Source organism: Eumetopias jubatus, unplaced genomic scaffold (genome assembly GCF_037043125.1).
Source record: "Eumetopias jubatus isolate StellerSeaLion01/CBP00866 unplaced genomic scaffold, mEumJub1_p1.0 scaffold_14, whole genome shotgun sequence".
NCBI classification, from domain to species: domain Eukaryota; kingdom Metazoa; phylum Chordata; class Mammalia; order Carnivora; family Otariidae; genus Eumetopias; species Eumetopias jubatus.
Window position 1 is genome coordinate 55,277,692 of NW_028274820.1, and position 25,211 is coordinate 55,302,902.

General features: G+C 40.8%; 1 protein-coding gene across 1 annotated transcript in view; it reads left to right on the forward strand.

Moving 5' to 3' along the window:
• DNAH11 (dynein axonemal heavy chain 11) overlaps positions 1-25,211 on the forward strand; it is a 321,003-nt gene that overhangs the window by 79,387 nt on the left and 216,405 nt on the right. Inside the window, exons 25-29 of the mRNA XM_088018617.1 lie at positions 243-365; positions 1,833-2,057; positions 3,072-3,163; positions 4,581-4,707; positions 22,089-22,238. Coding sequence (XP_087874743.1) covers positions 243-365; positions 1,833-2,057; positions 3,072-3,163; positions 4,581-4,707; positions 22,089-22,238 — 717 coding nt within the window. The remainder of the gene's footprint in view (positions 1-242; positions 366-1,832; positions 2,058-3,071; positions 3,164-4,580; positions 4,708-22,088; positions 22,239-25,211) is intronic.

Sequence of the window (25,211 nt, forward strand, 5' to 3'; positions counted from 1 at the left end):
ATGTAAAACTCAGATCCAACAAAAATTTGATAATAGGGTGATGCTTGTTTTTGGGAGATGGAATTCATTCTCTGAACCTCATCACCATGAATTATTTACAGGAAAAAAATGAGGCCAATAGTATTGGATAGATTTTTTTTTTTTGAGAATTGAATTTTTTTTTTTAATTTCAGTTGATAGCCTAGATGTTTGTCATAAATTCAACTTTTGTGCACATAACTTAATATACTGTTTATGTCTAGGCTATTACTGGAATCAGCCAGACCTGGGCATCCATGGAGTTCTCTTACGAAGTTCACTATCGGACAGGCATTCCATTACTAAAATCCGATGAACAACTTTTTGAGACTCTAGAGCACAACCAAGTAAGATGGGTGTTTTGATTACAGATTTTTTTCTTTGAAATGGCAATTTCAGAATTTTTCTAAGTTCCAGTACTCAATATTTATTCATTCATTGGGTATCTCCTTGTCCCAGACTCTGGGCATTTGGGATCAAAAGGTATGAACTTGGACTTGAGCAGGGAGACAGACAGTAGGGTTCCAAGGGGTCTAAGAAGTGACAGAGAGGCTTTGTGTTCGGGAGGGTGAAAGACTCAGGGAGAGCCTTGTGAGATGGGCTGGTAAGTCAGTAAAGAGTGGCAATCAGAAACAGGTGTTCGGGGCAGTGGGGACAGCAGTGGTTGTCAGGGCCTGGGGAGTTGGGGAAATGTGGAGATGTTGGTCAAAGGGCACACATTTCCAGGTATAAGATGAGTAAGTCCTGGGGATCTAAAGTATGTCATGGTGACTATAGGTAACAATACTGTCTTGTCCACTTGGAAGTTGTTAGGAGAATGGACCTTATTACCACACCCCAAAAAAGGTTATTCCATGAGGAATGGAGGTATTAAGGAACCTTATTGTGGTTACCATTTTACGATACATATATGTATCACGGTATCACATGGTATACTTTATTTTATTTTTAAAAAATTTTTTTAAGATCTTATTTATTTGAGAGAGAGAGAGGGATAGAGCACAAGCAGGGGGAGCAGCAGAGAGAGAGAGGGAGAAGCAGGCTCCCCCCTTAGCGGGGAGCCCGATGCAGGGCTCGATCCCAGGACCCTGGAATCATGACCCGAGCCGAAGGCAGACGCTTAACCGACTGAGCCACCCAGGCGCCCCTCACATGGTACACTTTAAACTTCACGTAACATGTCAATAATAGCTTAAATCGGTTCTGGGGGAGAAGAGTCAAATGTACTAAATAGTTAGAGGTGAAAGAGAGTGAGAAGAAGCCTTTCTACTCTGTGACTTTTTGAGATCTCAACATGAGAGAATAGTGAGAAGTGCTCACCAGACTGCTCGGCATCCATGCTGGGTAGTCATCTGAGAGGGGAGGAAAAATGGAAGCTGAGGGCTTAGGAAGCTACAGAGAAGTTGGTTTTATTTTTGTAGTATTGGGGGAAAATATTTATACCCTGCAATGGTTAATAGGCATGGACCCCAAGGAAAGAATGAGAGAAGATGACGGAATAAAATTTAATTCCTAAAGCTGCACCCTGGAGCACAGTATTTTTTTCTGCCTACAAAGAGATATATGGTCTTCTGGTGGAAGACACAGAAAATGCAGTTTCTTGCATTTATCTTTTTTCTTTTGGAAAACATGCTGATATGACTATTTAATGCCATTAGTTCATTTATTTAGCCAATACTGAATGCCTGTTTCAGGTATTGCATGCTAGATCCTAGGAATCTAGGAATCAACAGAAGAGAGGTATGGTCCCTCCCTCATGGTACTTGCAGTTTTCCAGCTGACTTGTTATTTAAAATTCTTTGTCTTTCTTTTAGGTTCAGTTGCAGAGTCTGCTTCAGGGCAAGTATGTAGAATATTTTATTGAACAAATGTTAAGCTGGCAAAATAAATTAAACATAGCAGACTTGGTCATCTTCACTTGGATGGAAGTCCAGCGAACTTGGTCTCACCTGGAAAGCATCTTTGTTTGTTCAGAAGACATTCAAATCCAGCTTGTGGAAGATGCTAGAAGATTCGACGGAGTGGATGCTGAATTTAAGGTTCATAGAAGATACTGTTTTCTATCCTAGCAGAGTTTTCCAAACAAGAAAATCTTGTGAAGAACCATGATTTGGGGTATCGTATTTATAAAAGCACAGTGTTGCATTTTAGGGAGCGGAGCAGGACGCTCGCTCTTGTGAAGTATTCTAGGCTTCGCGGTTGTGTATGGTTTCTGTCACCATTGCTCGGTGCCTCCATTGTAGTGTGAAAGAAAACAGACACTAGGTAAACAAACGGGCGTGGCTATGCACCAGTAAGACTTTATCGACACTGAAATTTGAGTTTCTTAGAATTTTCATGTGAGACAGAATATCAAGCTGCTTTTGACTTTTTTCCACCAGTTAAAAATGTAAGACCCATTTTGAGCTTCTGGCCATACAAAAAGCAACAGCAAGCCTGATACTTCCCTTAAGCCCTGCAGTAAGGTGTGATAACATTAATCTTCGTGAAGTAAATGCTGCGGAGGGGATACCAGTAACAATACTATTAGTTACTTGTTTGTTGATTTTATAAGAACCCAAAGAAAACACACAGAAATGTACATATGATAATGATGAATGATTTGAAAGACTTTCAGCAAAGAATACTGCCTATAGTTTTTCATATAGAATTGAAGAATAACTTTATTATTAAAGAAGAACATCGGGAGGAATACTATTTTAACTTTTAAGGAAGAAAGAATAGACTGTTCGGTACTCATCTCATTTTCATATGTGAATGTCCTCTTTAAGATTCTGTGTTCTCTGTCTCTCCATTCTTTTTGTTTGTTTGGACCCAGAATGGTGGTAATGCCCATCCAATTTGTTTTGATAAAAACTCTGTGATTATACTTTGTTTTTGATCTTCTTTTAAACTTCTAAGTTTAAAAGCAAAAGTGAGTAGGCATGGTGTTAGAAGTCTCTTTAACCTTACTTGCTTAGAGTTTGTTCCTCATTTTTAAATGCCCCAAATGGATGAAAAATTTAGAAAAGTAGTTTCTAATATCAGTGGATCTATCTTATACTTTCATACAGGAGTTAATGTTGAAGACAGCTAAAATAAAGAATGTTCTAGAAGCAACATGCAGACCTAATCTCTATGAAAAACTTAAAGATTTACAGTACAGGTAAGAATAAAACTATGAACTGATCAATTTGTAATAATTTTATGAGATTGTTTTCACGTATCTTATGGTATCTAACATCGTCTTATTGTAGATAGACCTGTATCAAATTACTTCACAGTTTTGCTTAGAGTTGCCTAGTTGCCTTGGACATATAGATGGTGTGTATATAGAGTATTGATAAGTTTGATTGATCACTTACTAAGCATCTACTCTATTCCAAGAACTTGGATTGCACTTAGTAATTTCATATCATTTATTTTGTATATAGTTTATAGTAGAAATTACTCTTAGGAAGCCAGTTAGTACTTAAGAAATCCTTAGGGGCCTTTTGTAATTTCACATAGAATTCTACACAGCTAATGGTGGTTAGGATATTCTGGCTTTTGATTAAAAAGGGGCAGATAGCTACTGAGTGAAGAGGTTTGTGCAGAATTTTGATTACTTTTTATTGCAAGGTAGAAAAGAGCTTTAGATAAAAGAATATTACATAAGCAAAATCATTTCATAATCTGTAAATTTTCTAGAGATGAAGTCAGCCATTATTTTAAAAGAGTGGATTTCCACAAAAGTTAACTATTTCTTCTTTTTTAAAGAAGTTTAAGTAATCTGTATACCCAGGGCAGGTCTTGAACCCATGACCCTAAGATCAAGATTCACATGCTCTTCTGACTGAGCCGGCCTGGCGCCCCAGAAGTTGATTATTTCTTAGTGATCTTGGGGACTTGGGAGTTCTGCCTCTGGGTCATCTCTGCTAAGAAGGATAAAGCAGAAATGATTCTGACTCCTAGGACTCCTCTGAATACCAGAGGGAGCTGAAGCCATGTGTGTTCTGTAGGCATTCAGTGGGTAAAGGAAGACCTTGAACCGAATACATCTTAACGAATGCATTTTGTGCTCAGGATGAGTGATGCTGAACCTAGTTGCTGAGTAAGAACGTCATTAAGAAAAGTGAGGAGTGGGGCACCCGGGTGGCTCAGTCAGTTAAGCATCCGGCTCTTGATTTCACCTCAGGTTGTGGTCTCAAGGTTGTGAGATCAAGTCCCACATGAGACTTTGTGCTCTGCTGAGAGTGTTTGAGATCCTTTCCCTCTCCCTCTGCCCCTTCTGTGCTCGCTCGTTTTCTGTCTCTCTCGCCACATAAATATTAAAAAAAAAAAAAAAAAAGTGAGGAGTGACATCAACCTACGTCTGATCTGTACTTAGCCTCAGCCCATGGTATGTGTGTACCTGTCTCCTACTTGGCATGACTTGTAGATCAGTCACAAGCAAGATGATGGTGTCAAGGAGGAGTCAGGCTACGTGTGAGACAGTAAAGCTTATTGTGAGTGGACAGATGACAGGAGCTGGGTTTACTTTTGTTGGTGTTGTAATAACTGAATGGGCAAGACAGGCTTAAAAAGAGTTTTCATTCCCATAGGCTTTCTCTTTGTGAAAAAGCTCTCGCTGACTACCTGGAGACCAAGCGTGTGGCTTTCCCGCGGTTCTATTTCATCTCTTCTGCAGACTTACTTGACGTTCTCTCAAAGGGAGCTCAGCCTAAGCAGGTAATGGATATTTTTTGAAAGTCTCATATTCTACTACGTTTGCTAAGGAATGTCATTGTCAGGTGCCATCTACCTTGTCACGTGTGTCAGGAACTAGAAAATCGGCAATAAAGATTTTGCAACAACAGAAGGATGTCAGAGCTGGTGCTAAAGGAACCCAAATCCATGGGGCACCTGGGTGGCTCAGTCGGTTAAGCATCTGACTCTTGATATCAGCTCAGGTCTTGATCTCAGGGTCGTGAGATCAAACCCCCCATCGGGCTCCACATTGGGCGTGGAGCATACTTTAAAAAAAAAAAAAAAAAAAAAAAACTAGGTCCTCAAGTGAAAGTGTGCAAGGTTTAGTGACCTGCAAGAAGTTAGTCATCGTTTCTCTCGCCTTCATTTCTCTTTGAACCTAAATTTGGTGGGATTGCTGTCGACAATACGTGTGCAGTCTGCTATTAATGACAGACTTGTTAGTCGGACTTGGGCAACATTTCTGGGGTCAGCCCTCAGTTATGGTTATTTATATCCATGCTACTTTCCAGATGGCTTTGTAAATAAAATCCCTCTGATTACATTGACTAGCAATCCGGTATATCCATCTCTCATTTGCGTATCACACAATTGGATGTTTGGAGTGTTGGGTTGTTTTTTTTTTTTTTGTTAGTTTTTTTAATTAGTCTCAGAGAGCAGTCATAACCACACGTAAACTTCAGTAGCCTCCTGGGAACATTCTCATGACCAGAAGCTGGGCCCTCGCGCGTGATTGTGAGGTAGAAGGTATCATATTCCATTACAGGTATACATTCCCGAGGACCTTGAAATCCAAAATACTTAAAATTCTGAATTCTCAATACGTAAATTAGAAGAGGTGCATAAATCTATACCTAGGATAATTGTTTTTCTTTTAATTACATTCTTTAAACATAATAAATATTTGTATGACCTGTTTATTGAACAGCGTTAATTACAGAGAGGACAGAGATGAAGTTGTATTTTCTATGACTACTAATTGCAAATGTGCCCTGCTGAATCTCCGTGAACTGAGTAGCAGACGCCTTAATAACACTCTGGGTAGGCATCTTACATCCCGGTCTCTTTTTCTTACTTTAAAAAAAAAAAAAAAAAAGCAGCTCAGCAAGGTCTCGTTACAAACCCAGTCTTACCTCTGTGTTGAGGCCAGGCTTTCACATAATAAATTTGGAATTGGCAGGGAGACACTGATAATTTTATTCCATATGCCCTTCCCACCCATTTGTCATGGAGAGGAGGTGGGACCACCATCTGTCAGTCGTTGGCATTTCTTACTACTTGTTCTTGATTCTTTGACCAGCACTGACTGACTGTTCTCTGTCCTCAACAGCAAGCATCAGCGTGTTGACTCTGGTGGGAAATGGGGACAGAGGGGAACCTCCTATGGGGTGTATACGGCAGAGTCAGCTCTGTCTTGGCGCTTCCAGTTCTTGCTCTGGGCAGTGAAATCAGCCATTGGGGGTTACATCTTTTTCCTTTTCCTCGTCAGCAGATGGCTAGCAAGGGTCATGTCAAAGATGGACTTCCTACGGGCACCTGTAGCTTCTTTGAGTGATTGTCCCACACCTCTCTCACTTGATGACTTAAGGGTTGGGTTTGGGTGAAACAGTCTTTCACCTGCCCCATAAGGAGTGAGGAAAAGCCACAGCACCCATCGTGGGCCGATAGCTTGCAGGCGTGAGATGGCCACCTCTAATCCCCTCTGCCCTGCAGAACTGGCTATAGAAAGGGGGGATGGCAGTAGAAGATGGTAAGGGGTCGAGCTGTGTCTGACAGGCCCTGGAGGGACCAAGTGGTCCTGACCCATTTGCTGTCCTCAGAACATGTGCATACCCAGTGCATCTTGGTCCTTACTGGAAGCCCTAGGCTGCTGCTGAGGGGACAGCTCACTACCACACTTGTCACTTTACCTCCTTTCAAAGAATCAAGCAGTGCTTCACACCTTAGCCAGACGACATGCTGGCTTGCCAGTACATGCATCCCCGATGCCAATTTTTTTTTTTCATTATCCTTTCTAAGTCATAGGATGAGTTGTTTGTTTATATATATATAAACTTCAAAGGTGTACCTTTTAGGTCATTCTTTGTATGTTTGCAGTACCCCGTCCATATTGGAGTGTTCTCTAACATCCCTGGGATGCCCCGTGGAAGCCCTCTCACCCTTCCTTCCGGGCTTTGTAATCAGAAGTTCGACATCTCCGCTTCGGGTACATTGCTCAGTCCTAGGACAACTACCGCCCCCTTAGTGAATGACTAGGTAGTCTAAGACATTAAAAAGATTTTAAATTAAAATGAAGCCGAATATTAAGATCACAGCACAGAGGTCTCCAAAACTGCTCACAGCCTTGCTGATGAACGCCCCCGGCAGTGTTGTCTACCCCGTGCTAAGCAAAGGAGGTGGGTGCTGCTGCTTACTAGCAGGAGGCTCAGCGATGGTGCCTGGTGGGTGCAATTAGTTAAGTGTCCAACTCTTGGTTTTGGCTCAGATCAAAGCCCTGCATCTGGCTCCACACTCAGCACAGAGTCTGCTTGGAACTCCCTCCATCTCCCTCTGCCTGCCCCCGACCCACACCCGCCAAATAAATCTTAAAAAAAAAAAAAAGGTGTCCAGCCATGTGGCTACAGTGTACACACAGTTTATAGAGGTCCTGACCTGTCAGCTTTTGAAAGGATTAGATTTTTTTACTCTGTGATTTTCCCCTCAATTCTCAGCATTTCTTAAATTTAAATTTAATTAATATATAGTATATTATTAGTTTCAGAGGTAGAGTTCAGTGATTCATCAGTCTTGTGTAACACCCAGTGCTCATTACATGACATGCTCTCCTTAATGTCCATCACCCAGTTTCCCAATTCCCCACCCGCTCCCCTCCAGCAACCCTCAGTTTGTTTCCTATGATTAAGAGTCTCTTATGGTTTGTCTCCCTCTCTGATTTCATCTTGTTTCATTTTTTTTCTCCCTTCCCCTATGATCCTCTGTTTGGTTTCTTAAATTCCACATATCAGTGAGATCATATGATACTTGTCTTTCTCTGACTTATTTTGCTTAGCATAATACCCTCTCGTTCCAGTCACATCATTGCAAATGGCAAGATTTCATTTTTTTTGGATGGTTAAATTATATTCCATTGTATATATAAACCACATCTTCTTTATCCATTCATCTGTCAATGGACATCTGGGCTCTTCCCATAGTTTGTCTATTGTGGACATTGCTGCTGTGAACACTGGGGTGCAGGTGCCTCTTCTTTTCACTACACCTGTATCTTTGGAGTAAATACCCAGCAGTGCAATTACTGGGTCGTAGGGTAGCTCTATTTCCCACCTTTTGAGGACCCTCCCTACTGTTTTCCAGAGTGGCTGCACCAGCTTGCATTCCCACCAACAGTGTAGGAGGGCTCCCCTTTCTCCGCATCCTCGCCAACATCTGTCATTTCCTGACTTGTTCATTGTAGCCATTCTGACCAGGGTGAGGCGGTATCTTATTGTGGTTTTGGTTTGTGTTTCCCTGATGCCAGTGACGTTGAACATTTTGAAAGGATTAGATTTTTTATATTTTTGAAATTGATATTTTAAATTGTGCTCAAAAAGTGATTTCACTGAGGTGTTAAACTTCTAACAATTCAAATTCACATAAAATGGTATCCCACTGTTAGTAAAGGTGCATTATTTAAAAAGGTTCCTCTGTGGTGCAGATATCTACTTGGGAGTGACTAAGGTGGGCAGGGAAGCTAGAAGGAGCTAAGGGCAGTCTGAGTCGCCTAGAGCCACAGTCCACTTCTTTCCCTGATGTGGTTCTGCCAAGTGAAGATGCCTTCAGGATTCTTGGTCACTTACTAGGGAATAGTTAATGGTTTTGGCAATTAAACCAAAGAGCCTGGCCTTGCTACACTCTTACCTTCTTTTCGATGTCAGAATCCGATTTGGACCACCAGACACAGCTTTTCTGCCTTTGCCTTCTGTCCTTAGATTCCTGAATGTGCTCCCTGCAGTGTGACCAAAATGACATGGCCACTGCAGCCTGTGCAATAACAATGCACTTTGGCCAGAAAAGAAACCCTTTGTGGGGAGATAACTCATGTTGACATCTTGTGAATGACTTGAATTCTTCAGCCACCGCCCCCCCTCCCCCGCACCTGCCACACTCAATTTAAGAGTGCTGACCAAAATGGGAGTTTCTGCAGTTAATTATGGAATTTGATCAGCCCAAACTCCTCAGCCGGGGAGGTGTGATGTCCCTACAACCTCCATCCCATAAGCAGAAATTCCCTAGTGAGTTGGAATGCCAGAGGGATGAAATCAGTGTGTCTAGAGTGCCTTCGGTGAGGATTAGCTGCTGGGAACTTGGTTAAGATCAAGTTTTAAAGATGTTCTCCTTCCAGAATTCACCCTGCTCTCCCAGTGGCATGAAGGCTCTAAAGGAGCCGTGTGGGCCGTGTATGGGCCCTGCCTAACTGTGCAGTAGTTATGTGCAATGGGTTTGAAGTTACACATTCATTATTAACATTCTTTTATCCCCCCCTTTAGAAAAACATCCCTTTGTGTTTTTTTTTTTTCAAGGGGCTGGTGTAGTGGTTAAAGGCAGACAGAATAACAGTCCCATTGTTATGCGGTGCCTTCAAATAGCTGACATTTTCATGTAGTCAAGATGTTTTTTTAGCCACTGATTCCTAATAATTTGAAAGATCCTTTTGTCCTAGAAGAGTTTGCACATTTTTTCTTCCCTTGTCCACTGCCTGAAGAGTGAAAGCTTCTCCAGATGGAGCTGTACTAAGGAAAGAGAAACTTGCAATGGGATGAGCTGCATTTGTATTGTCTAATGTGGGGTAGCCATGAGCCAACCGTGGCCAGGGAGCACTTGAAATGGGGCAACTGAGGAACTGAAATTTTTATCTTTTATTTTTATTTATTTTTTAGAGAGAGAGCGTGTGAGAACATGGGGGTGGAGGGGCAAAGGAGAGGGAGAGAGAGAATCTTAAGCAGGGGCTTGATAGCACAACCCTGAGATCACGACCTAAGCCCAAATCAAGAGTCGGATGCTTAACCAGCTGAGCCACCCAGGTGCCCCTGAGTAACTGAATTTTAACCTCAAAATTTTTTAATTGATTTATATTTAAATACTGATATTTGATTCAGTTATTGGAAAACAAAAGTGTGTTTGAATCAACTTGAGCATGTAAATCTACTTTTGCAACAGTATATTTTATGAAATTGAAATACAGATCAAGTATATCTGATGAAGAATCCAAATTGAGATATCCTATAAATATATACACACCTGACTTGAAAGGTTAACTGTGAAGAAAAGAATGTAAAGTGTCTAATATTTTTTTTTGTTACATGTTGAAAGCATCTCAGATATACTAGGTCAAATAAAATACATTCAAATTAATTTTGCCTGTTTCTTTTTACTTGTTTTAATGTGGCAACTAGGAATCCACTGTTGTGGAAATCGAGGCCACAGTGCATTCTCTAAAATGAGAAGATCAGGCAGGGGGTGCCTGGCTGGCTCAGTTGGTAGAGCATGTGACTCTGGATTTTGGGGTTGTGAGTTCAAGCCCCACATTGGGTATAGAGATTACTTAAAAATAAAATCTTTAAAAAAAATGAAACGAGAAGTTCAGAAATATATATACTCAGAAATGGTAAAAGTTTCCATCAAGAACTGTCCTTCAGCAGTGTCAACCCAAATCTACATAAGAGGAAATCTGCCAACTTGTCTATTAAGAAATCCCCAAATTTGCAGTGATTGCACAGATGGCACTAAACTGAAAGCCTTAATGGACTATAAATATGGGCATTTGGAAAGGTGCTTGTGAGGAGTGGGCTTAGTATTAGGTGACAAAAAGCCCTGCTGGATCTTCAGGGTACATAGGTAAGACCCCACATTTCCACAAGCACAGTGTGTCCCCGTAGAGCGCTAGTGTTTGGTTGTCTCCATCAAGTGAATGTGTCTCATGCCATGAATTTCGGAAATCAGGATGATTTCATAGTGTATCGCCATCTTTCCTCACAGAGATTAGTCTTCCTTCAACAACTACGGTGAAAAAGGCCCAGAATTCGAGTGGTTATTTGAGGGCACGCAGGAGTGAATGAGTTCTACTTGAAACAGTGAAAAATTGTGACTTCTTAGAGGAATTAGAAAGCTGGAGGGCTGTTAGGTACGTAAAGTGGGGGAAGGGGTTGCCCTTGAGTTTGGTCTGGAACTGCGGATGGAATGAGGAAGACGCAGGAGAAGGCGACAAGCACAGAAGATGGTCGCGGTTTCGATCATCTCGCACTGGCCTTCCAGTCAGCAGTGAGGAATAGAAGCTGCTCACCTAAGTGTAGTTTGTCCTGGAAATGGCCACGTGAGAGCAGAGTCACAGGGCGCAGGCAGGGAATATGTCATGTTGGACATGGATGCCTTCCTATGAAGGCAGCCTCATACTCAAAGGACTGAGGTATTTACATGTTTGACGAGAAAATAGACCATCTCGTTTTAAATAGGTCATAAATTTTATATCGCCTGGGGATTATCCTTGATTATCCTCACAGGAAACTTAGTATATGGTTAAACACAAGTTGTATAACAGTAGATATACTTTCTTTGTTCATTTTGCAAATGTGTTGCCACTGCTAAGATTTTTTTTTTAAAGATTTTATTTAGTCATTTGACAGAGACACAGCGAGAGAGGGAACACAAGCGGAGGGAGTGGGAGAGGGAGAAGCAGGTTTCCCGCAGAGCAGGGAGCCCGATGCGGGGCTTGATCCCAGGACCCTGGGATCATGACCTGAGCTGAAGGCAGTCGTTTAACGACTGAGCCCCACAGGCGCCCTGTCACTGCTGAGATTTTTGTTACCGCTCCTTTATTGGCATTTTCTCCACAACCAAGTTATAATACAATCAGGGGTATTACAATGTGGGATTCAAATAAAATATCACCTTAATGTTAGGAGATCCAAAAATTAGGCGTTACAAATGTGGGATCCTGCTGCCAAGTAGTTTTTGGCCTTGCTGTGGTGTCTAGAGCTCCTGGTCCTGGCAGAATTTGTTCAGTTTCAGCTTAAAATCAGGGCTCAGGGTTTCTGGACGCAAGAGATCAGCTTTTCACAGAGTACTGTGCATTCTGGGAACCACTAGAGAAGCTGAATAAAATAGTTAACAATCTGTTTAAATGCATCACAGAGTTCTTAAAGAGCATCAAAGGAAAGTCTAGAGCTCAGGGCCTAAGATAGGAGCAAGAAAGAACCATAGATTTACCTGATATTTGCTATTGATGTTTCCTTGGCGACATGTGCCTATTTACAAGATAGGACAGAGTCTGAAAAGCTGATCAGAACTTTCATCAGTATCATGGAACTTAAAAGGAGGAGAAAAAATAAAAAATAAAAACTGGGATCAGGCACCACCAAGGAAGAGGTTATCCAGAGAATCAAACAGTGATAACGGTTCTGGGGTAGATTGGCTGCAAATGTGCAGGGATGGGGGGAAAGGGGCATCTGACACATACTGTATCTAAGAAATCAATTCTAGGTGGATATAGTTAGAAATTTGAAAGGTACAACAATGAAATACATAAAATACGAGAAAGAACCATATTTGAGCAAAAATTCCTGAAGTTGGACATGGAAGTATTGAGTACAAGGGAAAGGTTGATGGATTTGACTGTATTAAAGTTGAAAACTTTTCCTTGTCAGAGGTTACTGTTAAGGCACTAACAGTGTAAGCCTCAAAGTGGGGAAAGAGGTTGGCAGTGCCTTAAACAAACAAAAGACTCATATGCAGAATATGCAGCGAACTCCTACATTCAAAGAAGTAAGGACAGATCGATAAATGGGTATAAAAGTGGGCAGAATACATAAGCAGCCTGTTCACAAAAGAAGGTATTGTAATGACCAGTAAACAGGAGAAGTTGCTTGACTCTAAGTCATCAGAAAAATGCAGAGTAAACCCACAAAGAAAGATACACTTGTGCTTCTGGCCAAGATGGAGTAAGAGGAGTGGATTTATCCCCTGCTTGAGAGAGCACAACACTTTGACAAAATACGGGAAGTGCTGAACCTTTTCAGACACTGGATATCCGACAGCAGAGGATAGCAGTTCATGACGGACTTGGCACAACAGAGGTGAGCTCTGTGATGGTCCCAATTGTTTTCCTCGAGCGAGTTTCTGGGCATGGTACAGGGTGGGGGAACCAGGTAGGATGTGGCGGCCTCCTGGAGTTGAGGGTTCAGAGCTGAGAGTCCAAGGAGAACAAGGTAGCGAGAGTTGGCAGAGCTGAGTGCCAAAGAGGAGAGAACTGTAAAGAGAGAACTGCAGAAACTTCTAAAGGGCCTTCTTAGAGTCTTCAGCAGGAGGAATAATTAGCCCTGGATTACACATTATTCCAGTTCTGCCAAACAAGTCTTAAGAGCAAGGTCCAAAAGGATCAAACTGTTTCCAACTAATTAAACTGTATCCCAGAACAAAGCTCAAGAAGATAAGAATAAAAATATATTTAGTCCTAAGGAGGGTAACTTTGTGATGTGTGACATACCATTAAAGATGACAGGGCATGTAAAGAGTCAGGAATATTCAACTCTCAAAAAAAAAAAAAGGAATATTCAACTCTCATAATGAGGAAAAATATCAAAACAGATACAAATGTTAGGATTAACAGACCAAAACATCAAAAATTTTAGCTGTATTTGTATGTTCAAAAAACAAAGTGGAGATATGGAAAGATAAGGAAGCTCCATGTGTGTATATTGGGTATCCTCAAGTGGAGGAAGGGAGACAGAAAAGATACTTGGGGAGTAACAGCCAAAAGATTTCTCAGTTGATGAAAAGTAGACATCGATAGATTTAAGCTCAGTGAACCAAAGCACAAGCTACAAAGAAACCTCTATCAGATCACTCATATTGGTCATAACCAGTGATAAAGAGACCCAAAGATCATCCATAAAGTCACAGTATGTACAAAGGAGTGAATGTAAGCATGGTGAAAGGCTTCCCAATGCAAATGAGAAAATAGTGGACCAACAGCTCTAAAGAACTGAAAGAAAAAAAAAAATCCATCTACAATTCTTTATCCTGGGAAATTGTCTCTTAAAAGTAAAGTCAAAATAAAGATGTTTCCAGACATTCAAAAGTTGAAAGATTTCATCACCAGCAGACTGGCAATATGAGAAATGTTAAAGGAAGTGCTTCAGGCAGAAGGAAGATGGTACCAGATGGAAATCTGGATCTACACAAAAAATTGTCAGCATTGAAATGTTAACTGTATGGAACGAGACAAGACAGGCACATCAGCCATCCATCAGAAGGATAAGAAAGAACACAGACCTTGAAATGCTACATGAGCTCAGACCCTGGTTCTGTTGGTTAGTGGCTAGGTTACTACTTTACTTTCCCGAACATCAGTGTCCTTGTATACCAAGCGGGGAAAACAGTAGGTACTATCTCTTTGGTTTCTGAGCAAGAAGGGAAACAAAATATGTAAAGAAATATGAAAAGTACTTATAATAATGCAAAAACGGCCCAAATTCTTCCCCTCCATGCATCCATGCCATTTTATTAGTGTGATGGTGCAATTTTCATCCAGGCTCGAGCTTGTATCTCTGTTGAGATTGTGATGTGACTTATTTTGGTCCAGCGTATCATTAGCAAGAGGTTTGCTGAGCTCACGCACAGCTAGGGGGTACCCTCTTGCTGCTTTTCAGAAACCTCGGACTACCTCATCGTGAGGGGGCCACAGCTAGCCGGCTGAAGGGAACGCACACGCCCGTGCCCAAGCTACCAGCTGGGTAGCCAGTACCTCCAGAGGCAAAGCCACTGATCACCAGGGGACCAGCTGAGGAAACCCAAAGGCTGACCCACAGAGTTGGAAGCAAAGAAAGTATTGCCATTTCAAGCCCCTGAACTTTGGGGTAGTTACACTGCAGAAGCAAATTCAAACAGTTTAGTTAGGTCTTTACGTATATATGCCTAAATACTGGAATATATATTCACCAGTCTCGAGGACTTTTATGTGCTACTGATTTTTGAAGTAAAAGATTTTACTTGAAATTTAGAAACAAAACAATATCAAATAGTGGCCCATGGAACTAGTCTTGTCTGGTTTCTTTCCTTTTCTTTTTTCCCCCCCAACTGAAGATACCTTGATAAGAGTTGTGGCATTGGTTTGACATCACTGAGTGACGTCACTGAGTGGGAGGACTGGTGAGGATATCGTGAATTGGCCTATTTCCCTCTCTTGTCAGTTTGTGCATTGAGTTTCTCAGGCTTTGACCTGAACACATGTCTCACACCATGAGATACCACGATCGAACCCACCAGAAGGCTAAGATTAAAGAGACAATAGTAAATAATGGTAAGAATGTGGAACAGGGACATGTTCTTCTCTAGCCAGTGGGATCATAAATTGATATGGCCTCTCAAGAAGTCTATTTAAGTGTCTTATAAATATGAATTAAGAATACATGATTTTCCAGCGTTTTCCTTTCTCAGTGTATGCTCAGAAGAAGTATATACATGTGTGGACCAAAAAATGTAGACAAGAATTTTCATAGCTACGTCATTATTATTTGTCATAGGCCCAACTGCAAACAATCCAAATGTCCCTTAACAGTAGAATGGATAAAAACATTGTGTTATGTTCCTACAATGGAATACCACCTAGCAATGGAAAAAAACTAGTGCTGTACCTAATACCAAAAATAAGCCTCACAGACATAATTTTGAATTACGGAAGGCAGACACAAAAGTACAGATTGTATGAATCTACATTATCTAGAGATAATGTCCATTTTTGAGAGGAGGGTCTAGTGACTGTCATGGGATATTAGGGCTTTTCCTAGTGCAGGTGTATTCTGTTTCTTCTTGGTGTTTATAAGAGTTGTGTTCACTTTGCTAAAATTTAAGATGTACACACATGATTTTTTTTACTTCTCTCAATTTTCAAAAGGTTATTTAAAAATTCAGCATTTGTGTTGTGACTATATTTATATAAATTTATGTATGCATGCTAAAGATGTTAAACAATCAGCACTGGTCTGTATGTCCAGTTATTCATAAATAGAAAGTCAAATTGCAAAATATTATATATTTTATTTTTAGTAAAAATAAACTAAGCACTGCCTGTTACCTAGTATTGGCTATAATGATTTACAAAATTTATAACAAGCTAATTTAGTCTTTTTGGGTTATGTAAGTAATTGCATCTTCATTATTGCAAATTTGAAAAATATGGAAATAAACAGGTAAAAGATCAGAATAATACACTGCTAGAAACTGTTTTTGAGTGATTATAGTTTTTAATGTGTCTGTGTCATAGCATATATACTTAATCAAAATTGGAATGTTCTTTTACAATATGTTCCATGTCTATAAAAGTTTTCATTACATGAATATGCGATAATTTAACCAACTTCTAGAAAGTTTTTGCAGATTTAGATTTTCAGCAATGTTGCATGTCCATTTCCTTGTACTATCCCCAATACTAAGTAATATTAATTAAAGTAACATTTTGACAGATTGGCTTAAATTTTTGCTCATGTACCAATAACTCATTTTCATCTTACTCCAGAGGACAATATCCACAATAGGCAGGACTGCCTACGTTTTGGACATTACTTACATCCATATAAATTTCATCATCATGACTGTTACCATTGTTATGAATAAATGAGTTGACCAAAGAGGAATAAATCTTGTGCTCTCCATGCCAGGAGTGATAGTAGGCTTTTATGTTATCCCGTCGAGGCATCTTTCATAGATGGAGCAAATATGAAATTAGATACGGGCAAAAGGCAAGTGGTAAGCTTTGAGAATATAGTAAGAAGCTACAGTAATTTCATTTCTCTTTGCCTTTGTTTTCTAGGTGAGCATAGAGTGGACCAGCTGATGTGATGGCTGTATTGGTTCACATGTTACATTCTAAAATTACACAAATGAGTTAATATTTTTTACTTTATTTACAGGTAGATAAATACATGCTCTTAAATAAGTAGCTCTTCCTGTGCACAGTTCCCACGTGTAGGAATTTCAGTTACCAAGGATTGGGTAAATAGCACCAGTCCCCCCCCAATGCGGTCCAAAGTTAAGATACTATAGGATGTTAAATGCGAGTAAGTGCAAAATGCACAGACTTCACTGCTAGTTCTTCACAGAAATCCCTGGGTGAATAACAGAGGTGCCTCCTGCCTCATGGACAGTTTAGACAAGTCTGTCCATGACTGGCCATCACGCATCTCTTTACACACAGACAGCAAAGCGTGTAGTGTGTTATCTCCTTATCCCCGGTGATGAACCATGTAACATTTTACAGACACACATAACTGAAGGAGGGAATTGGTAATACAATTGGAAGCCTAGCGAAGAAATGAAAATTGATCATGCCAAATGTTTAATTTGAATGAAACATAGATGTAGTTACAGAGAGAATGCTCACTGGGAATGATGGCTCTGTACCATTTTGAAAATTCTAAATTTGCAGCCGGAGGATTTTAGTGAAAATGAACTTACTGATACAAATGAAAACAGTTATTGTGCCAAAATGGATGAAAATGTCCCACGGGAAATGAGGGAAATACCAGCCCCCCAAAGATAGCTTCACATTAAAGAAACTCTGAAAGAAATTCGATGACATTGAAAACTCAAGGGATAAAATGCTGGCAGCTGATCCGGATTTTGAAAGGAACATGACAGTTCTTGAAGGCATAGAAAAGATGCTCGTTCTGTATCTTAAGTTCTAAGATAAGAAGGCAAATGCTAATCAAACTACTCCTGATAAGTTTTCTATAAAGAAATAAAAATTATCAATATTTTTACTATTTTAAATTATAGTGTACTAAATAAAGTTTTTATTTTATATCCTTGTACTTCTGTAACCAAGAGTGAGAGGGATTTTAACGTTTTAATAAAGATTTTTAGAAGTCCAAGGACAATCATAAGTTTCCCATCGATTATTAAGATTGCATGGTCATTGTTATGATCCCACACTACTGTGTGAAGCAAGGATTGCTTGTGTATCTACTCACTAGTGGGTGGATGTACCTGATTTGCTATAAACTGTAAACTGAGGGAATAACCTTTCTTTTGTTGCTATGATTGGCCTTTGTTATGGCCTAGGTTATGAGTTTTTGAGATTCTCACTCACTTTAAAGAGCTGATGATCGCTGCTTGGGTTATCATATTCTCCTCCATCCCTGTACATTACCCAGAGGACATTTATACACAGAAAGTATCTCCAATGATCTAACAATTCACTGTTAGAAACCTACGTAATATATAATGATGTTATGACTTGTTTATGATTTAAAGTGTTCAAATCCTTTCTATTTAGTGAGATAAAAACGGGGGCCTCTAAGGCACTCATTTGTCTTTTTAATCATAAAAAGTTATTCTGAACATCAAACTAGTAAAGAATTTTATTTTAGTGTTAAAAACTACAGAGATCTTCATAGAAATAGAACAAATTTGGATGCCTGGGTGGCTCAGATGGTTAAGCGTCTGCCTTTGGCTCAGGTCATGATCCCAGGGTCCTGGGATCGAGCCCTGTATCAGGCTCCCTGCTCAGTGGGAAGTCTGTTTCTCCCTCTCCCACTCCCCCTGCTTGTGTTCCCTCTCTCGCTGTGTCTCTCTCTGTCAAATAAATAAAAAATAAAATCTTAAAAAAAAAAATAGAACAAATTTGAGGACACTGGGGTCCACATTAGTTAAAAAACAAACAAACAAAAAATAAGAAAAAACCCAGCTCTGTTGTCTCAGAAGCTTTAAATGGAAGACAGGGTGTGAACACGCCCGGCTTCAAACATGCCAGGGGTAGGTAACATGAGCACGGCAAGCCACAGGGTTTGCATTTCCTGGTCACTGATTGAGAGACTACAAGACTAGAAGTTGTTTTGAAACTGTTTTCTCACCAAAGCAGTAATGTCTCAGAGTGTCTAATAGTTGAGGTCTCATTTATCCTGCAGCTTTTCACCTGAACATTATTTAGGCCCCTTACATGGCAGAAGCCATTAAACATCTGTGCACTTCCTGGCCACTTCAGTTGTGACGGTGAATTGTTAGATTATTGGAGATACTTTCTGTGTATAAACGTCCTCTGGGTGATGTACAGGGATGGAGGAGAATATGATAACCCAAGCAGTGATCATCGGCTCTTGCAAGTAAGTGAAAGTCTCAAAAACTCATCTATTTTAAACTCAGATTTCTAGCTGTGATTTTCTTTAGTACTAAAACTGCGAATACAGCACAAATGTTAAGGCCAAAAGCTTCAAAGATTAAATCACCCTTAAGGAGTTCCTGACCGATATTGGTGTTGGTCTTGTCATGCAGGAAATTGAGGCAGGTTGGTGAAGTTGCTATTGGGATTGTTTTGAAGTCCAGTTAAACTGTATTTCAAGAAAAACTCATTATAGAGATGGCATCTATATGTTGCTGGTAAATGCTATATAGCTTTAAACCACCTTCTGGTTATCAGCACCTTTCATTTCTATTGAGGCACACAGTTTACATAACATAGAATTAACCATTTTAAAGTATACAGTTCATTGTATATATAAACCACATCTTTATCCATTCATCTGTTGAAGGACGTCTCAGCTCCTTCCACAGTTTGGCTATTGTGGACACGGCTGCTTTGAGCATTGGGGTGCAGGTGCCCCTTTGTTTCACTACATCTGTATCTCTGGGGTAAATCCCAAGTAGTGCAATTGCTGGATCATAGGGTAGCTCTATTTTTAACTTCTTGAGGACCCTCCATACTGTTTTCCAGAGGGGCTGCACCAGCTTGCATTCCCACCAACAGTGTGGGAGGGTTCCCCTTTCTCTGCATCCTTGCCAACACTTGTTTCCTGTCTTGTTAATTTTTGCCATTCTAACTGGTGTGAGGTGGTATCTCATTGTGGTTTTGATTTGTATTTCCCTGATGGTTAGTGATGTTGAAAATTTTTTCATGTATCTGTTGGCCATTTGTATGCCTTCTTTGAGAAGTGTCTGTTCATGTCTTCTGCCCATTTATTGATTAGGTTTGATTGCTCATCTAGGTATTTCAGTATTTGTTGACAGAAAAAAATCATTGTGTGCCATTCATTTATGAAGTAATGGAGATGATAATGCTTAAAAAATATACAACTCAGCGGCATTTTGTACACTCGTGGTGTTGTGCAAACATCATCTCTATCTAGTTCCAAAATATTTCCATCACCCCAAAATAAAACCCTATGCCCATCAACAGTCACTCAGCATTCCCTCCTCCCTCCAGCCCCTAGCAACCACCAATGCTTTCTGTCTCTAGGGATTTCCCTGTCCTGGACATTTCATCTAAATGGAATCATACAATATATGGTCTTTTGTGACTAGCTTCTTTCATTTAGCATCATGTTTCCCAGGTTCATCCGTGTCCTATGTATGAACACTTCATTCCTTTTTGTGTCTGAACAACATCCCATTATATGTATGTGCTGCATTGTGTCCAGTCATCCATCATTGGACATTGGGGTTGGTTCCACCTCTTGGCTCTTGGGAATAAGACTGCTGTAAATGCTTGTGTACAAGGATGTGAACGTTTGTGTACAAGTACCTGTTTTAAAATATTTTGAGTATATACCTAGGAGTGGAATTGCTGGGTCTTCATTGTATATTTAACTTTTCGAGGAACACCAAACCGTTTTCCACTCAGCAGTGTTTGTTTGTACCATGTGTAAGGAGGAACTTCTTCCCATTCTTGATACTGCCTCGGGTTTACTCTCTGCCACTCAGTCTACCCCAAAAGAGGTAGTGTGGCTCACCTGATTGTTCTCCTTGTGAGTCTGCCTTCAGAATGCATGTCTTCCTCTCCTTTCTTCTGTGCCAGCACCTCTAGATGGAGAGCCCTGTCCTGGTCTGTGCTGACGGGACTCCATGGACAAGTATGGCTCTTCCAGTATTCTGTATTCCAGTTAGGCTTTAGTCTCTGAATTGGCCTCTGGCTGAACAAATGTTGATCTGTGTCTTTTAATTTGGTTTGTTTTATTTTTCAAATAGTCTGGTACCTACAGTAGAGTTCAGTATGTTATTGGGGGTTCCTTTGGAGATGCCACAATTTGGAGTATCACAGTTAAGCCAGAAGAATTTGAACTTCATAGATACATTCTAGATTTGGGGACTTAACATCTAAAAGCCACTTAGTGTTAGCATTGTCAACTTGACAAAGTCATCTAGTATTTCAGCTTCAATTTCCTTGTCAATAAAAATGGGGGAATCTTATTCACTTTCTTTGTATAATAAATATGCCATAGAGTACACTTAAGTATCAAAGCAAGCGCACACTAACATAACACCCAACACAGCAGTAAGGTTGTATGTAACTTAAATTTCCCTTTCAAATATTTGAACACACTTTTCTTGTAGTAAGTGATTTTTTTATAGTATAAGAATATATCTGAATTTTAAAAACTTGACCATAGGGGCTCCTGGGTGGCTCAGTCATTGGGCATCTTGCCTTCGGCTCAGGTCATGGTCCCAGGGTCCTGGGATTGAGCCCCGCATCGGGCTCCCTGCTCGGTGGGAGGCCTGCTTCTCCCTCTCCCACTCCCCCTGCTCGTGTTCCCTCTCTTGCTGTGTCTCTGTCAAATAAATAAATAAAATCTTAAAAAAAAACAAAAAAAACAAACTTGACCATAAAGTTCCCAGCAGGGTGACAGCTACAGGTATATGGTGCAGACAGGGAAGTTGGTGTCTAATCGCCAAGTAAAAGAGAGGTGACTTTTTATGGTGAGCATTCAACACCTGACACCTGATGATACGGCCAGAGTGCCTGGCTACTTCTCCGTAAAGGCCTATTTATTTATTTATTTAAAAGATTTTATTTATTTATTTGACAGAGAGACAGAGAGGGAACACAAGCAGGGGGAGTGGGAGAGGTAGAAGCAGGCATCCCGCCGAGCAGGGAGCCCGATGCGGGGCTCGATCCCAGGACCCTGGGATCATGACCTGAGCCGAAGGCAGACGCTTAACAACTGAGCCACCCAGACGCCCCTATTTATTCTTAGAGATTAATTTATTTAGTGTGTGACTGACCCGAGGTTGTGGGGGGCGAGGGGCAGAGGGAGAGAATCTCAAGCAGACTCCGTGCTGAGCACGGAACCCCACATGAGGCTTGATCTCCCAACCCCAAGGTGGTTGACCTGAGCCAAAATCAAGAGTAAGTTGCCCAACTGACTGAGCCACCCAGGTGCCCCCATCAAGGTCATTTTAAACTCTGGAATTTAAGAAGTGATGGTTACTTTGAAGAAAAACATTTTGAGACAGCTCTGTAATTATATAAAGAATGTTTTGTGAATTCACATGGCATCATCACTAGATAACCTGAATATATCTCCAGTAAAAAATGCTCTTGTCTTTTCAAATGATCTTAGGTGACGCGTCACCTTACCAAGCTCTTTGACAGCATTGCAGATCTGCACTTCAAAGAAGGTCAGGATGTGTCCGTCCACAGAGCAATTGGAATGTACAGCAGAGAGAAAGAATACGTCCCGTTCCAAGCCGAATGTGAATGCATAGGCCATGTAAGATTTGGTGATGAGGTCTTCTGTGCTATGGGAGTATTTTGGGGATAATTTTTAAAGGTTGACTTGAACAAGAAAAAAAAAACTGCTGTCAAATCAGGCCCTGGTTGGTTTGGAGATCCGGGCTTCCTGTTTAGCCATGTCCAGTCTGACCTCCCATGTCACGCCGAGGTCCACCATGTTTCCCCCTCTGTGCTCATGTGGCTCCAGCACCCTGCAGAGTCTCAGAAATGCTAGCAGTTGAGCTTGTCAGGAAGGATTGTCGCAGGTTGAGTGAGTGGAACCCAGAAGGAGAAGCAGGTGCCAGCCCAGTGACAGAATCTCCTGCAAACCTCTTACTGGTTTCACCACTGAGAGTTGGGGTGAAGCAGCACCTTGTAGGAAAGCATGTCTTAAAAGAGGCTTGTGGTTCAGGATTGTGATGTGAATGTTCTAAACGGCCGCTGCTCATAAATAAAGTTGATGGAGTCTACCACTCTGATGTCAAGTTCCCTAATATGCACGGACAGGTAAGTTAGTATATTCTCTCCTCGCACAGCCAAATACCTCAAAAATATTCTTAATGGTTAATGGTGAGAATGGCTCATTATGATTTCTGAAAGAGCTCTTGGTGTTTCCACATGATGTGGAGGAAATGCATCTTTTTATGATGCTTGTGCAGCTCGAGTTAATCCACAGAGTCACTGAGACAGTAGCCTCCATTCCAGAGCTGTTTGGGTTGAGGCAGGGTTCCTTAAAATGTCCCTTGCAGAAATGTGATGGCAGGCTTTTTTTTTTTTTTTTAAACAGGGATTTTCTTTATTTCTCTCTGCTGCTTTTTAATATTGTACCAAGAAATCCTGCCAAATGAAGGGGAAGCAGATGGTGGAATACTTTGATTAAAGTGTATTTTTTGATCTCTTGGGCTCTTTAGGATATTATTACAGTGATTAGAAAAGTCACCATAAACTATCTTGACAAAAGTGTGTTGCTGTCTGCTCCCTCCCTGGCAGACTGCAAGCCGACTGGCATGGTGCCCAGAAGGAGGACAGTCCACTTGACGGATGTGGTTGTCGCTCGCGGGAACCCTTGGTACTGAGCATTTTCACAGTGCTCTCATTTGTTCTGTGTAAACAATTTAGGCCAGAGACTCGAGCGTACGCCACATTGATCCTCTAATTGCCTTTGTTTGACAAAAAGATGCTTTTCCTTTAGGTCTTTACTCCCCCCCGGCACCGTGATGATTAGTTCCTCCCAATGTAGACTATTTGTATTTTGTTTGATTAGTGTTGATTGAATACCTACTATGTACCAGATGCTGGGTTAAGCTTCTGGGGATCCAGAAGTGAATAAGACATGGTCCCTGTCTTGGAGGAGCTCTTCGGCTCCTTGAAGAAATGGATAGTTGGCAATAATGGGAAGTGGTAATTGTTGTTATAGAGGGTAGGGCAGAAGCTGAAGAAACACCAGAATCAAACAACATCTCATCAGAGCTTAGTTCTCAGATCACGCTGAGCTAAGTAGCCATTGTTGGCATAGTCATTTGAACAGGAGATGATCCATCAACTTATATGTGTGTTGGGTCTTCCCAGATGGACTGGAAAGTTCTTATGAGGAGGTGGCCATATTGAGGACAGGGATCCCAGAGTGTTTGGGAAATGCTCAAATGATGTCTGATTTCCTGAAGGAACTAGTTGCTGGGTGACATCAAGTGTTGTGCTTAGTGACTAAAGTAGTGACGGGATCAGAGACCTTGAACTTGGGCACGTGAAACAAAACCCAGTTACAAAGTCAGAGGGGAAGGCTGTTGGGATGATGGGGTCCATTGCCAGGGCAGTGCCACCTTTTTCTTCCAGTAGGGAAGGCTGTCAGCTCATTAACTACACAGTACTCCTTCCCAGGTCTCCAGAGAAAGATTCTAGGAATGAATGTTTCTGCCATTTTCGCAGACGCAGGGGGGGAAAAGGGTTTTTTGTGTTTTTTTAAGATTTTATTTATTTATTTGAGAGAGAGAGAATAAGAACGAACATGAGTGGGGGTGAGGAGAAGGGGGGAGGAAAGAATCTCAAGCAGACCCCGTGCTGAGAGCAGAGCTGGATGAGGGACTCGATCTCACCATCCCTGAGACCATGACCTAACCTGCAACCAAGAGTTGGACGCTCAGCTGACGGAGCCACCCAGGCGCCCCCCAGAAAACAGTTTTAACATCTTCACGATCTCATATGGTCCTTGGAATTAATTTATTATCATTTTTTATTGTTGAGGTCAACTATTTGTGGATAGTGTACATATCCTTTTCATTAGATAATATCCCATGGAAACAGATATGTGGATAAATACAACAAAGCATATTTGAATAGGTTAGAAAATGGGTTAAGATAAATTTGTGGGGGCAAAATACACTTGCATTTAAAAAAAAAAGATTACCTTTCACAAGTCAGCAGTTGTCCTATCTCTTACACTCTTATTTCTTACACTCTTATTTCTTATACTCTCCCGCAGTCTAATTTTTGACAAGTGTAAAGATGAGAACCAGTAGGGAATATAATTAAGACACTTGCTGGAAGCACTTTGTCTTAAGACTAAGAACTAGGAAGATTTTAGAGAAGAATTTTCAGTATATTTAAAAATTATTAAAAAAAAACCATTTAAAAAAAAATCAATCTACTCTTATCCCCAAAGCTCTAGAATATTACTCTGCCATATTACTCTATCTGGTAGGGGGCTGTGATGTTTGGTTTCTCAGAACACTGTGCATTACCACAGGGGATCTCGGTCCAGAACCCCCTTGTCTTCAGATGTGAAAAATCAATAATCGAGAACCCCTCCTCTTTTGAGGCTGTAGAAAGTTATTAGCCATCCAGTAGGTGAAATAAGTTGAGCACTATCCTGGGAGAAGACAGATTCAATGGAATTCATCCATTGTTGTTCACCTTATCCTTGGAGTTATATGCCTCCTCTAGTTTTCTACCTGGATTTGAAATAAATCCGGGG